Raw genomic sequence first — 14,817 nt, 5'->3', positions numbered from 1 at the left:
TTCAAAAAAGCAACAACCAATGGAGAAACTCTAACATTCGGACTGTTGATCACTGGGTTAACCTTATCACTCAGTCACACTGCATTCGGCAGACTAGTGACGTAGCTTGATCACTCAGTCAGTCAGTTGGTCAGTGACATTGTGGATGGCTTCACAGTTGCGGTCCAGCCAAAAAAAACCTGAAATACCATTTTCCAAGGTGACAGAAATTATGATGCGTCACAAGTGCTGCAAACAAGACTCAATCCAAATGTTGTTGAGTTGCTTGGGAACTGTGAGAAGGTGACATCCACACAGCTGGGTGGTGATGAGACCCTGCCAGATGTGCAGTCTGACTCTTTGACTCTTGTGGCGCTAAACCAGACCAGTCACATCTGTGAAAGATGCATTCCAAAGACACGTACATGGAAGTTATTATAGCTCCATCCTTGGCTACGTGGCCAGTGGTGCATTCAGGTACTAGAGGTTATGTCAGTGTTCTAAGTTCCTTTGAGTGTGATTAGGTTTGCATGTATTCATGTACATGTTTTAAGCCCTACATTTGTCATGCTCTGTATCTGTGTTGGTCAGGTAGCAGGGACTGCGACATGCTGTCATTCTGGCCTGGATGAACACTGCAGATTAAAGATAGATGGATGGAGAGTGAAATATGGTTTTCATTTTCAGTGAGTCAGAGATGAGCTTGGGCTGAGCTGGTTTGTGCTCACCCATCCTGCCAAAGCCTTAGACTACTTCACAAAAATAAAAAGAAAGGGGTGAGTAGTAACTGTGGACTCAAAGCTCCTCTCAATCTCAATCTCTCCCCTGCTGATAACACTCCATCTTTTTTCTGACTGTTTGCAGCTGTGGCTGTTAAACTTTCTGAAATCCTGATTGTTCTAGCTGCAAGCTGAAGGGCTTAACACACACCGCTTTAAAGTGTTTATTCTCAATATGAAGTCCATTTATAGGCAAGTGAAACAGAAGGTGATGCTTAATGGAGCATCTTCTCATTGTCTGGATTCATCTAGAAAAAGTTACTCACAGCTACAAAAAGGTATCATGCCTCCAACTGGTCCAAATCATATTTTTAAGTCCTCAGTTTCTGGTCTTGAAACTGAAATCATGACTTATCACAATAAATAATGTAATTTTATTTATTTATTTTTTTGCATATCATTCAGCCCTAATTTGGTGTGTACAATTTAGAATGGTAGAATACTACTACGCTAGATTTCAGCAGGTTGTACTAGTCAAGGATTTATCAATCCAGTATATCTGACTTAGTGCTAAATGATACAGACGTATCTGAAAAGTTGTTTGGATGTGTCACGTTAACTTAAGTTGTAAGGTGTACAATGCTTCTAACTAATCACTGTGGGAGTCTTCTCATCAATATGTTGCATCCCACACGGTTTGACAGAGACAGTTATACTGCTGAGGCTGAGCTGAATCTGACCGTTTATAAACCTGACAAACTGAGTCTGATTCAGGATGCTGCTTCAGGAATCTGCATCAAAAGGGTTTATCTGCAGAGCATTATACTTTTAATCTTGTTAATTTATCTGATTTAATTAAATATTAAACCTTGAATCAATCCTTGGATTGTCAGCAGTGAAGTACTCCGGGGAGGTGTGGACACACACATCTGCTGCTTTTGATTAGCTGTCACCAAGGCTCACCTGCCAAGCACCTGCCTCAAAAACCAGCCCCAAAATTATACTCCAGTAATCCAATTCATTATCCTCATTTAATAAGTGAACAAGACTCATCCATACACACACACACACACACACACACACCACAACACTTTTATTTAATCTTTCCAAGATGAATACATTTCCTCTCTATAATGAAAATGCTTTTTGTTTGAGAAAAAAAATGTTTTATATAATTTAGTGGAAAAAAAGGTGACTTTTTACCAGATTTTTGGCCTTTTCACTACTGACATGACTTTATTGGAAAGTACCTGTTGGGAAATGAAGTACAAGAAAGGTCCCAAGCTGGATGTGAATCTGGGATTTGGTTAAATGTTGGCATGTTAACCCCAAGGCCACCAGGGCACCCCACCTGTAACCTTTTATGGACAGCATACGCCCTCAGCATATGGCACATGCCAAAACACCTACACCCGCTGTTTTCTACGTAACCCCAGTCACTACTGGCATCTTCATCCTTCTTTTCTTAGCTTTCGCTTGTGTCAACACTCCAGAAAAGTCACATTTGTTTACTGATGTGATCAACCTGTCCTCCAACCTGAACAATCATGTCAACCCTCTGACACGACCCATAAGAGTGTCTCCTGAAATAGTGCCCCTATGGCGCCAGGCTTACCAGACTGTGGTTGTCATGGTTACAATAATAAACACGCGGATTCTACTCACATCGGTGTACCAATCTTTGTTGCAATGGTGACTATAATAACGGTCATGGCTTGGTTAGGTTTAGATACTAAAACTATTTAGTTTAGGAAAAGATCATGATTTGGGTTAAAATAATTACTTTCTCATTATTAGACCATCTTTGTTGTCATGGTTACAATAATAACAACTTTGTTGAACGGTCATGGATAATAGAAACAACATAAACTGCTACTTCCACATGGGAATCGAACACTGCTCTCCTGTGTTCATCCACCCACCTCAACCTCCTCCTGACGTGGATTTTGTTGCTCTATAAACTACGTCACTGCACTTTTCCCTTTGCTCCTGTCATCATTGCTACGACCACTAGATGTTACCTAACAACAAAATGTGACTAAATGATAACCTGCTACACAAACGACCTGTGGGCTTGTTTTTTTTTACAGGAGGACAGACTTGAACTGGTGCATCCTGGTTTCTGTCCCTCCACTACTTCTGCCTGTGTGTCTGGTGTGTATGGGTGTGTTGGTACGGACGTGTATAGGTGATGACTGATGTGTGTTAAATGATGTGATGCTCCATAACATGAAGTTTGTGTTGCTTTTGATCTTGAAAACCTCTTTCTAAACTTCCTGGCCCCTTACTTAGGTGGAATCCATAACTGTGCGTCAGTCCCATGTTACGGCCACAATACATAACAACCAACAGGCTCAAACTGTCCCTTTGCACATCTACAAGTTCAGTCGGTTTGGCATTTTTACATATTACCATTACAGGAGGTTACTTATGCAGAAACATTTGCATGAGTGTTTGACTAGTGTTTTACTACGACGGTCTGATACAGTCTTTCCCATAGCGATTATTAAAATCTTTTCATATGCAAACTGCCTCCCTGTCACGTTATTGTCACTTTGCAGCATCTATCTGCTCAACCTCTGCTGCTTCTTATTCTTACTTTGTATTAAATATGATGGTTTGAAACAGTGTTAGTCACTGGACAGCTGCCTCTGTGTGTGTGTGTGTGTGTGACGGCTGGTTGGTGGGTTGGTTGGCTAGTAAGATAAGGGGATAAGCAGTTGAATGTTGATCCCTCTACACTCGGGGTCACCAGGCCTCACGTGCTCGTCCCTGCTCATGCATTCTCAGATTCAGTCTCTGCCCGTCTGTCTCTGCTTCTGGCTCTCTCTCTCTCTCTCTCGTTTGCTTTCTGTCTTTCTCGTACATCACAGGCATGACTTTTTTGGTTCTAACAAGACGCCTTGTCTTGCTTTGCTTTTTGTTTCTCTGTCACCCTCTCTCAGGACTGTCCTCACACGCCACTGATGGTGTTAATCTTTTGACCTGATTTACAGAGTCATGTCAAAGGTCATCTGCTTTCTCTCGCTGCTGTTCCTTCCTTACCACACCAACCACTCATGATCTTTAGATGTCTTGACTGACACAGTTCAGTGACTTATAAAAGAAAAAAAGTCATTAATTAGACACTTAAATATGTTTTTCTTTCACTTTAAATTCTGGTAAATTTGAGAATGACAGCAGATCTCATTTGGAAATGTCCTAATTGAGCTATGATAACTCACAAGAAGTTTAATAATATTGATTTTGTATTTTTTACCTTCAAGTATAGGGTGGGGAGAAGCATTTCTCTTCAGACTCCCATCACTGTTTGGGTGTCATCTTTCTCTCTGACTGTCTTTCCAGTGATTCAGGTCATAGTCTGCTCTCTTCCTCCAATTCTCTGTCAATTAAGTTGTGTCTAAGTTTTAAAAAAAATGGTGACCTTTTTCCTTCCTTCCACGTCAACCTCTGTTACTCTTTGGCCAACAGCTTTATCAAGTTATAATAGCAGGAATGATGTACTGCTGTCTGATCACAGCCTCTCCCTTTGCTCTTATTTACACTGCTCCTTTAAGTTAAGGCTGTTTATCAGAAAGAGTATTTTTTTCCCCACTTCTGCCTTTAAAGGTCCCGTATTGTATAAAGTCAGATGTCTCTGTCTTTTTTTAAATTATAAAGCAGGTCTAAGTTCTATATTAAAGCTATGAAAGTCTCAAAGTGCTCAGTCTACAGAGAAACTCACACAGCCTGTATTCAGAAAGTGAGCTTTAAAATGAGCCGTCAGGACTTCTATAACTTTGTGATGTCATGAAAAAGCAGTCATCACCCTCAGTCATGCCCCAGTCCGAGCCCACCCACACCACCTGTCCAAGCCCTGCAGGATTTGGTTTGGTTTGGTTTCTTAGTATTTATCTGAAATCTGCTATATTTTTATTCAATAACTCAGAAAACAGTCAGACAATCAGAGGAGAAGCTCAGACTCTCTCTTCAGATTGGCTCACCCACTTGACTTGTTGTTACCGACCTCCAGAGAGAAGCCTGAACAAGGAGATGTAAAACTACATTGAGATGATTTTCAGTTCTTGAAAACCACAAATATATCTTCTTATGGAGATCAACACTTCACTTCAAACATGTAAAATATGGGACCTTTAAAGGAACATAACTTGGGTATTTATATGTATTTCCATGAACACATTAGCAACATAGCAAGGATCCTTTCATTTACAGTTTATTTTTCAGTGGGTGCTTTGTTTAGGTGAACCCTACTGCAAAATATAAAATGATAAACCGATATAACTATATCTGTAATTTTAAAAGCAACAATTCAATAATTAATGCTGCATGAAAAAATTACATGATGTTAGTGTTCAGCATGTTCAAAGATGTGTTTTATCACTTCAAAGAAGCAGAAAATATTCATCAAACATGTACTTATTGACCATTTTTGAGTGGAAATTAGGTAATTTAATGCACTGATTCATGTGATGAAAGGGCAGTGTTCCTGCCTGTGTAAAGCGTCCTTCACAGGAACATGTTAAAAACTGTCTTCACCTGCAGTGCCCCCAATTCCTCCCTGTCATTCCATAATTTCTATAAAGCGTCAATGCTCAGCGTTTGCTACACACATTTTATCTTCCCCTCATCTTATTCTCCTTTTGTCAATTTCTTTTTTTTTCTGTGTTTTTCTGTGTGCGGTTTTTGAACGGTAAAAATAAACCACTTCATTCCTTGTTACAACAAACTGCTCCCTCAAAAATGGATGGGCTCTGATGGAGGGCATATGCCTGAGTTGGATATAAAGCTACAAGATTACACACACAAACACTGAACACATACTGTACACACACATCTGGCCTGTGAGTCAGAGACAGGTTGGAGACAGACTTTACGGATGGACAATGTCAGAGCTATTTCTGATCCTATTTAGGGTTTTATGTTTCATGGCTTCTAATAATGTAATGGATTAAATCAGACAGTGGATCATGAGGCCCATCTTTTGTTTTTTATTTTGTTACTTATTTTCTTTTTTGTATTGACGCCAGCTGATCTGGGGCTGCCTGTTATGTTATGTAATATGTTACTTCCGGTGGGTGGATTTCACTGTGGCTGTAAAACTCACAAATGGTCCAAATAGTGTTTTTTATATTTTGGCTACAAACAAGAGAGGCTGACCACAAGTCATGGTCCACACACTGAGACAATTACACACAATTTCACGGAAGAAATTGTTTAAAGGAAGAAAAAAAAGATAATATAAATGAGAGGCATTCAGACCTCACTTTTCACTCTCAGCAAAAACAAATTAGTAAAATAATCCTGAGTCAGTGAAATGTGGTGCACAGTTCGTACTCCCAAAACAGGTGATTAACTTTTGGATTTGATTTTTCTTATTATATTTCCAATTATGGTAGTGGGAGAATCTTTTTGCATTTGTAAAAAGCCTCTGTGTTTACATGTTTAGATTCATCATTTTGTCCACTGACAGCAGATATGGGCAGGAGCTGATGTCTGATATGTACAGAAGGTATATCCAAAACACACTGAAACTGAATGCAGATGGCTCCTCAGCCACATTATGTGCTGTGTTACACCAGCTAGCCTCTTTGGCCTCTGTTCTCATCTCACTTTTCTCAATTCAAGAATCTGTATTGACACGACATGATCTCTTTTACGTGTTTACCATTGTTGCAAGATCTTCACAAAGACACAGTCATGTAAACAAGCAGACACATGAATGGAGATAGTTAATGGTAATCATGCTAACATGATTACCATTAACCAAGTCATCATTTTGACTTGGCTCATCTTCAGCTGGTTGACTTCTTCAGTGTGTGACAGGGAGGTACACACACACACACACACAAACACAAACACACATATACACATTCCAACAGCCTCTCCTGCCCACCCTCTTCTTTCCATCATCCCAGCTGTGAAGTGTCATCAGAGATGACTGACAGCCAAACTGAGGCGAGATGAATATGAATGGGACTGTGAATATGAATATGCAGATGAGGAGGGGAGCCAGTTTGGCTGCTGTCTTCTCTTTAAGACAGATCTGTCAAAAAATGATGGTTGTCATCCTTCAGCCTCACTACTTTGCTTTGGGATAAGATTGGCCCACTTACTGACCTGACTGAAGGTACTGTATTATATTAGACCAAGGCCAATGCCAGAGTGAAAACCTTCATGTGTATAAAGACACTGATAAAATATGAACCCAGTTTAATCTTATTTTTGTTGATCATTGAATATTTGTGAGCTGGTTACCAATGGTTACTTGGGACAAATCCTTATTTGCTATCTAGATTGTAATGTTGCCACCTATACCTCCATGACAACAGCTGTTGGCTATATCGTTGCTAAATACAGTGAACTGTACACATAAACACACTTGAACACCAGACTAACAGGTGGACTTTAGGTAGAAGCACTTATGATCATAATCATCAGCTCATGGGTCTCAATAAATGTGTTTTCTTAAACAGTCCAAACTATATACAACCCTTTTGCTCTCAGCAGTTGGTGTCAAAAAAATCCATGTTCATTTTTTTATGATGTTTTGTTTATGATGTACAGAAGAAGTGGCTAGTTAGCATTAGCATGAGCGCAACCCACAGAAGAAATTCTTATACTACTACTATTATCATTCTGTAAAAACAAAAAACTCAAAGACGCTTTTGTATTGTAAGGCCAGTGGAACTTTTACTCTGTATCTAATACAGTTAATGTGGTTGTTTCTACAGTGAGATCAATCACCTGGAGTCAGGTCTGGTGGTGGAGCTGTGGAATAAGGGTCTGATCTGGGACACAATGATCGGCACAGCGCTGATACCCCTGGACACCATTCAACAGTCTGATGAGGTAACACACCCTCATCTCTTCGTCCTTACATACATACACACGTATACACAATGGATTTAATGTTAATGTCAAATTACTATAATATTAGACAGAAGATTTCTACACAGTCTTGTTTTTCCCTGAGCATATGAAACTTTATTCTCCACCTTGGGATCCACTTACTAGTCTTGTCAGACCTTTCAGTTTTACAGTCTTCATCGGCGAATCATCCTCTTCAGCTTCCTGGTCAAACTTCAAAAATAAACATGTGGGCAATGATGCAAAATTAGAATTTCAGATGTTTGAGTCACGTCTTGAAGCTCAACTATCTCTTTAGATATCTAGAATCATTTTGGATAATGTTACATTTATGCTAACTGAAGGATTTAGCCTACTGTTGTGATGTCATGGGATTATTCTCGCAATAATCCTAAATCAGAATCAGAAATACTTTATTAATCCCTCACAGGAAATTGTTATGTTGCAGTGCTCCATTTCACATTTACAGAATATAATAAAACTGATAATAATAATAATGTCACCCTCTATAATAACCCCCCCCCCCAAAAAAAAAAAATATATATATATATAATATTTCCCTATCAATAATAGACACTATATACATATTTAAATTTACATGACATTTACAGCACAGATTGAAGTTATATACAGAATTTTATGTGATTATTGCACATAAAACTGTCCTGAGATCAATCAATTAACAGATTGATTCTCAGAGGGAGGAGTTGAACAGCTTGATGGCCACTGGCAGGGTTGATTTCCTGTGGCTCTGTGGTTCAACATGGGGTAATGAGTCTCTGGCTGAATGTGCTTCTGTGGCTGAGCAACACGTCATGGAGAGGGTGTGAAGAGTTGTCCAATACCGACCTTATCTTGGACAACATTCTCCTCTCTGAGACTGCTGTCAGAGACTCCAGCTCCCCTCCCACAACGTGGCTGGCCTTGCGAATGGGCTTATTGAGTCTGTAGGCGTCCTTCACCCTCAGTCTGCTACCCCAGCAAACAACAGCGTAGAGGATGGCACTGGCCACCACAGACTCATAAAACATCCTCAGCATAGTCCGACAGATGTTGAAGGACCTCAGGCGTCTCAGAAGTCGGCTCTGGCCCTTCCTGTAGAGGGCGTCAGCGTTTTTGGCCCGGTCCAGATTATTGTCCAAATCCAATCTGGACCGCCGAATTGTTACCTATGTTGCCCTGTTATCAGACCAGATAAATGAGAACGTGGTCTAAATTAGTTCATTCAAGTTAAACCACACATAAACACACATATAGCTAGGAATAGGTTTTATTTGTGTTGAACTGATGGTGGTGCTGGTTGCGGTCATTAAAGTGCCAAAAGAGCTGTGTCCTGTGGGAGATGATTGCATGTCAGAAATTCTCAGAAATATCTCGTCCTTTTGGCTAATTTGAAGGTTATTTCTCACTTGGCTGCTCATATTAGATGACGTGAATGCAGCATAAAGCTCTACACTCTTGCAGAGGTCCCTTACAAAATAGTCTGTAACAGATTGCCCCACAATTACTATATCTTAGCAACAGGAAGTAGAGCAGAGAAATGATGTGGTGTCGTCTTTTACCTTGCTGGCCCTCGCCGTAGGCTGCTGCATTTGTACTTGCGTACTGTATGTGCTTCTGAGGCTGCTTAAGCTCACCACAACCCTCAAAATAAACACACACTCACCTTCCACCTGCCGGTTCTGACTTATTAAAACACCATCTTTACCTGTCGGCTACGTCTTAAAAGCTCTCTCGCAGGTTGTTAGTTAGACGCATTTGCCAACTCATTTTAGTGTGCTGCAGGGAGGCTTGTCTTGTGTCTGGAACCTCATTACTTTTTCTGAAGAGTCTCAAAGTGATGCAGCAGCGTTGGTGTAGTCATTAATAATTCAGCCTCCAGTGTTTGACTTTTCCACTCAGTTTGAAGAACAGTAAACGCTCACCCTGGTTGTTACACAGTCTGAACTGCCATTGTTGTTCCTCGCGTCTTTAATTTTTGCTCAGGTTTATTGAATGGCATTCTTCCTCAGCCCACCAACGCCCTCAATCACTTTGTTGACACTTTGGTTCTCATTGAATAAATATTTCTATCATCCTTTTCTTTTTTTTTTTTATCTTCCACTTTCCATCTACTGTCTTTTCTCTTTCTCCCTGCTCCTCTGTTTCTCTGCATCTCTGCACTTCAGGAGGGACCAGGAGAGTGGACGTCTCTGGACTCTGAGGTCTTAATGAAGGAGGATGAGATCTGCGGTACCACCAACCCAACTCCACACCAAGTGCTGCTGGACACCCGCTTTGAGTTACCCTTTGGTATGCATTAGTACGCAAATACTTTTGCTCACAGAGCCAGAAAACCAGGAGGCCTGGCAGCACAATTATTCTGATGCTCTTACCTGAACTCTAATTATTCTCTGTTTGAGATTTGAAACAAAACAAAAAAAAAAACACTGGTAAATTTGAATCTTTGGCTGACTGACAGTGTAACACGTCAACTGATGGTTCACAAAGTACACCATCCTGTATCTCCATGAGCACACCATAAGTAGTTGAATAGTAACATTAATGATATTTTAGCAAACATCGAACCTTACAAAAACAGTGCCACCTTGACCAAGGGAATGTTAATTAATAAAAGTATGAAAAGATGTTATGACGTCACTCACCATAAAACAGAATGTGGTTTGAACTACTGACAAACCTTACAAGGACAAATAATAACACAGCCTTAAGAAAATACCAGAATGAATAAAATGAATGAACATGAGAAAACAAAAACTTCTCAAGTATACTAGATAAAAATTCTACTAAACTAAACTAGATTAAAAGTCACCTACAGATAGTGTCGCTGGTAAAAAAGCAGGTTTGGAAATGAATCAGAATATACTGTACGGTTTTTCCTTTTATTAAAAGACTGGACCCCCATCAAGAAACCTATGTTTCTATTCAACCGCAGCTTCTTACAATGTGCTACACAAAAAACCTCTTCACTATAAAATATGACAGTTATCAATTAACACTGTCCCCTCTTGGCTTCCATTTGGTTATTTGTATTTCATCACTTTCAATATGTATCATGTTCCATCGTTGTATGTTCAATCTTGTGTGTAACATCCCTCATCTGTAATCGACAATATTTCAACTTAATCTGTACCAGTTATAACATACATATGCCTCCACAGGAATGGAAACAATGGAAAAAATGTTATAATGAAAATTCAGAAGGGTAATGGATGCCTCAGAACTCTGTCTCTAAAAATGTTCCTTTTCTTCATTTATTTGCTGGGCCTGAAGAAACCATCTCAACTCATTTGATGATATTGAAGTGATTTCTAGGTTTTGCCAGATTTTGTAAAAATTCTCTTCTTGTTTCTCTGAAGAGAATTTCATTTTCTCTACTTCCAAATATTTCAGTACATCTCTCGTTAGATTTGTATTTTGCAAAAATTTCTATTTCTCTTTTCCTTATTTGTTGTTAGACTCACTTCATCAGATGCAGTTTACTTCAGCGCACACCTGAGTTGTGTGAGCTTGTGTTCGGCTGCAATGGTTTGTCCCTTATAGAACTCCTATATGTTAGATCTTAAGATGCCATTAGGGTTCATAAAGTTTTTATCAAGGGTTTATATATATGTTATATATATTCATCAGCACTCTCTAATTCTGTTTTTTGCTGTTTTTATTTCTGGAGTGTAATCACCTGAACAGCAACAATTCTTTGGGCCACTTTGTTTCCTTGGCACACTTGATCTCAGGGAGCTGTCTGAAGTGTCTGTGCTTGAGCTGCCTTTGCCTTTTCCTTTACACTGCCCGGCACTTTATTTATCAACACCCACCTGATGTCAAGATGGCACTGGTTCATGCTGCTGTCCACACATCTTGACACAAAATCCAGGGCCTGAAGATGGAGATAAGACAGCACTTTCCCTATTTTAGGAAACTTTGACAAATGCTTTTAAGACAAAGTGTCAGTAATTGACATCCAGTTAACAACATAGGTTCTAATCAATAGGGAATTGCATCTTTTTGGTCAGCACTTACCAAAGTGAGTCATACTGAAACACACAAACACATTGAAATGCCTGTGTGTTATAGGCTAACACAATCAAAAGGTATACAATTGAAGTTTCTAGTGTTTCAGTACATTTTTTGTGTGTTTTTTAGGTTTGATGAACAGGATATGTCAAAGGTTGTACGTTTGCAGCTGCCCAGTACAGTATGGAATCTGCTTAGCAAACTGTGACTGCCCACTGTGAATAATATTTAACATACTCTGGACACAAAGGGACATAAAAAGGTTTAGATTAAAATTTAGACTTAGACATTTGCCCTTGTGCTCTTAGAAATTTAAAAAAATATGCATTTCCACTACATTAATAAAAAACAAATAAAAACATGGCAGAGACCAAAGCCAGGATTTCTTATTTTTCCCCATTCTTGTCAATCTTTGCTTTTTCTGGCTTTGGGGAGGTCCTGTGAGGAGGTTGCTTATTCTATTTATGGGCCCCCAAAAGCGAACCTCCTCATCAGCTATTTAACACACATGAATATAAGATGGGAGCACATCAAGCGGTTTGGATGGGATAAGACAGGATGGGACAGAGAGCATGGAGGAGAGGCGACTGAGAGAAGGGTGGAGCTACAGTGCCTGTGGTCGTTCATTTCTTTTTTTACTTTGGCTCACATTTGGTCTTTCGCACTCCTTCCTCCATTAGTTACCTTTTCTCTTTCACCACCCACTCTTGCACGCTCCTCCACTTATTTTCTTGTCACTCTTTTAATTCTTCTCACATCTTCTTCTTCTGTCTGATCCATCTGTCCAGATATCCCAGAAGACGAGGCTGAGTACTGGACCAATAAACTGGAGCGGATCAATACCATGCGGATACATGATGAGGTAAGTTTACTGAGTTTACTTCCTGTTAATAAGTTATTAATCATTAAGCTATTAGATATGTTAAATTGTAGCTAATTCAGGAGTCTGAAATTCTGAGAAAACAGTGGGGAATCCCAATGAGAGGAGACTTCCTTATTCTTCACCTTGAAAGTAGGTAGTTGGAGAAGAAGGTGGTAACTTGAAACTACAATTTTACAAGCAATACAGGATAATGTTATTCTGGTTTTATGTGTAAAAACATAAAATATCATACAATCTTTAAAAAAGTTGTTTTCCTATCTTGTCCATTTACTGTATCCTGCATTCATCCTACTACAGAAAACCATGTAAATGTAAGAAGCAGAAGTAAAAGTAAAGTTGTAACTGTACCAGATCACTCAGATCACTTCTGAGAAAGTATTTTCATGGTAGGAAGAAATGCGTCTGAAATCTCTAAAGTTTTGTTTTTATTTTAATTTGTTTGTATTTAAAAAAGTAGTTGTACAACTGTTCTGTTTGAAAGATTGCTATTATGTTTGAGCTACAGACTCTGACTCTGTATGCTTTTGCAACATTCTACATGTTTAGTCTAACCAGATATGGTCTCACTGTGCACCCTTCTCAGTTTGTGTTGGTTCTCTGCTGCCACCTAATGGCAAAGGATGATTACTGCAGCACAAATGCTCCATAAAGACCTCACTGAGATATGATATACTACTATTAAATCATTTTCATTCACAGATCTCTTCATATTTTCTCTTTCTCCTCTTCCTTTTGTCTCCATTTCCCCCTGGGGAAGTATCCACTGCAGGAAGAGGTCCAGAGAAGACGAATGGCATCTGTACCCTCCCAGTGCTGTAAGCTTTAAACATATTCATGCCACTCCACTTTCACATGAAGGTTGATATGAGTTTGTGTTTTTGGGTGCTTTGTTCACTAGTGTGTCATTCCACACTGATGACCCTAATTTCAACAAAAAAAAAAAATCTCTTGTCTGTAATGAGTAAGAAAAGAAATTTCACATCAGCCACTTGAGAAATGCTGGTGTTATATGGCTAGGACTGGTTATTCAGTTATTCAGCTTATTTTAAACAGTAATTTGTTATTTGTTATGTCTAAAAAATCTGACTTGCTGTTTGCACACTGAAGGAGATTTTTGGATGCACCAGCCACCATGACTTGTTAGTTTGGAAGAGCTGTGGTTACTGCCCTGTTGAACACTGATATTGTCTGTGTGAAACTACTTTTCCCTGCCACTGTTTTGTTGTTTCACTGTTGATCACTCATGCTGGATGTGTCACATTTTTAGTCCAGCTTCTCTAAATTCTTATTCATCTCTCAGTCATATTACCATTCATCGTTTCAATCATTTCGATTTGGGTGTTTTCAGTCCCATTACATGTTACATACTCATTCAGCCATCACCAGGTCCAGTCACTGGTTTTATTCTTCAGTAATGAAGTTTACTTTTCTTCCTGATTTCTTTGAACACTTGCCTCCATGCCACCAGGCAGTTGGAGTTATTTTGGATGGAGTGACCAGCAGAGTACGTATAATAGTTGTTTGTTTCCCCCCTGCGGCTTGCTGTTCTCCAACTCTGCATGATACAGGATTAGCATTTACTTTTCTTTTTGAATAAGGGCAACTGCATGTTTGGTCGGTATCCTCTGTTTGTCTTCATTGTATTTGGATTTGAATATCTTTTAACCTAAGGCAAGGCTGTTGGTCATTTCATTGTCAGCTTTGTATTATATACCTACTACCACAAGATGGAGATATACTCAAACTGTGGAAGTCTTCTTTACATCCAAACAGTATCCAAGCAGGCTGCTTCTTAGATTAAACCCTATAATGGTTTGGACGGGACTTTAATCTAATCACCTACATTTAACATTTTAAACATTTGGCTCCATTCTCAGGAAGAGTTCTCAGGTTGTTCAGTTTGTTTAAAGTTAAAGGAGTGTGATAACAATGGCATGTCTGCAGTACAGAAAGTCATGTATTCAGTAATTTTAGAAATGATCATGCAAGTGTTTTACTGAAGTGTTTGTGTTGTCTTCTACTCAGCCTTCGATGACCATGATAGTGCAGTGGACGACCGTGATAGTGACTACCGCAGTGAAACTAGCAACAGACCTCCACGGTTCCACAACACCTCCCAGACTAATTCATCAGTGCACCAGTACCCTATCGGACGCAGGGTCCAACATCAAACTCTGTCCAGGGAGGCTGACTCCATACAAAGCTATGAGCTAGACTATAGAGAAGTTAGGGGACCCAGGTAAACACACTCACACATAAGCAAACTCACAACTCTCTGACCTCATCATTGCAGTATCACTTCAGAATAATACTCTCATGGTCACCCTCTGGCACCAAATACATGGGTATAGCAAA

The 14,817-nt window shown here is 39.5% G+C and overlaps 1 protein-coding gene and 1 long non-coding RNA gene across 2 annotated transcripts in view; one reads left to right on the top strand and one right to left on the bottom strand.

The window, feature by feature from the left end:
* Window positions 1–14,817, top strand: part of LOC139624654 (protein unc-13 homolog B-like) — a 168,170-nt gene that overhangs the window by 33,656 nt on the left and 119,697 nt on the right. The window contains exons 4-8 of the mRNA XM_071483945.1: window positions 7,430–7,547; window positions 9,734–9,857; window positions 12,368–12,441; window positions 13,220–13,277; window positions 14,488–14,701. Of these exons, the coding sequence (XP_071340046.1) occupies window positions 7,430–7,547; window positions 9,734–9,857; window positions 12,368–12,441; window positions 13,220–13,277; window positions 14,488–14,701 (588 nt within the window). The remainder of the gene's footprint in view (window positions 1–7,429; window positions 7,548–9,733; window positions 9,858–12,367; window positions 12,442–13,219; window positions 13,278–14,487; window positions 14,702–14,817) is intronic.
* LOC139624655 (uncharacterized) lies at window positions 7,435–10,823 on the bottom strand. Its single transcript, XR_011691706.1, has 4 exons — window positions 9,941–10,823; window positions 8,415–8,744; window positions 7,710–7,778; window positions 7,435–7,571 (listed from the first exon to the last, which is right to left on the bottom strand). It is a non-coding gene; the product is annotated as an uncharacterized lncRNA (long non-coding RNA).

This window comes from Trachinotus anak, unplaced genomic scaffold (genome assembly GCF_046630095.1).
Source record: "Trachinotus anak isolate AG129_WGS33_773 ecotype Australia unplaced genomic scaffold, CSIRO_AGI_Tana_v1 ptg000008l, whole genome shotgun sequence".
NCBI classification, from domain to species: domain Eukaryota; kingdom Metazoa; phylum Chordata; class Actinopteri; order Carangiformes; family Carangidae; genus Trachinotus; species Trachinotus anak.
The sequence above is the reverse complement of the archived record's forward strand: the minus strand, read 5'-3'. Positions and strand labels throughout refer to the sequence as shown.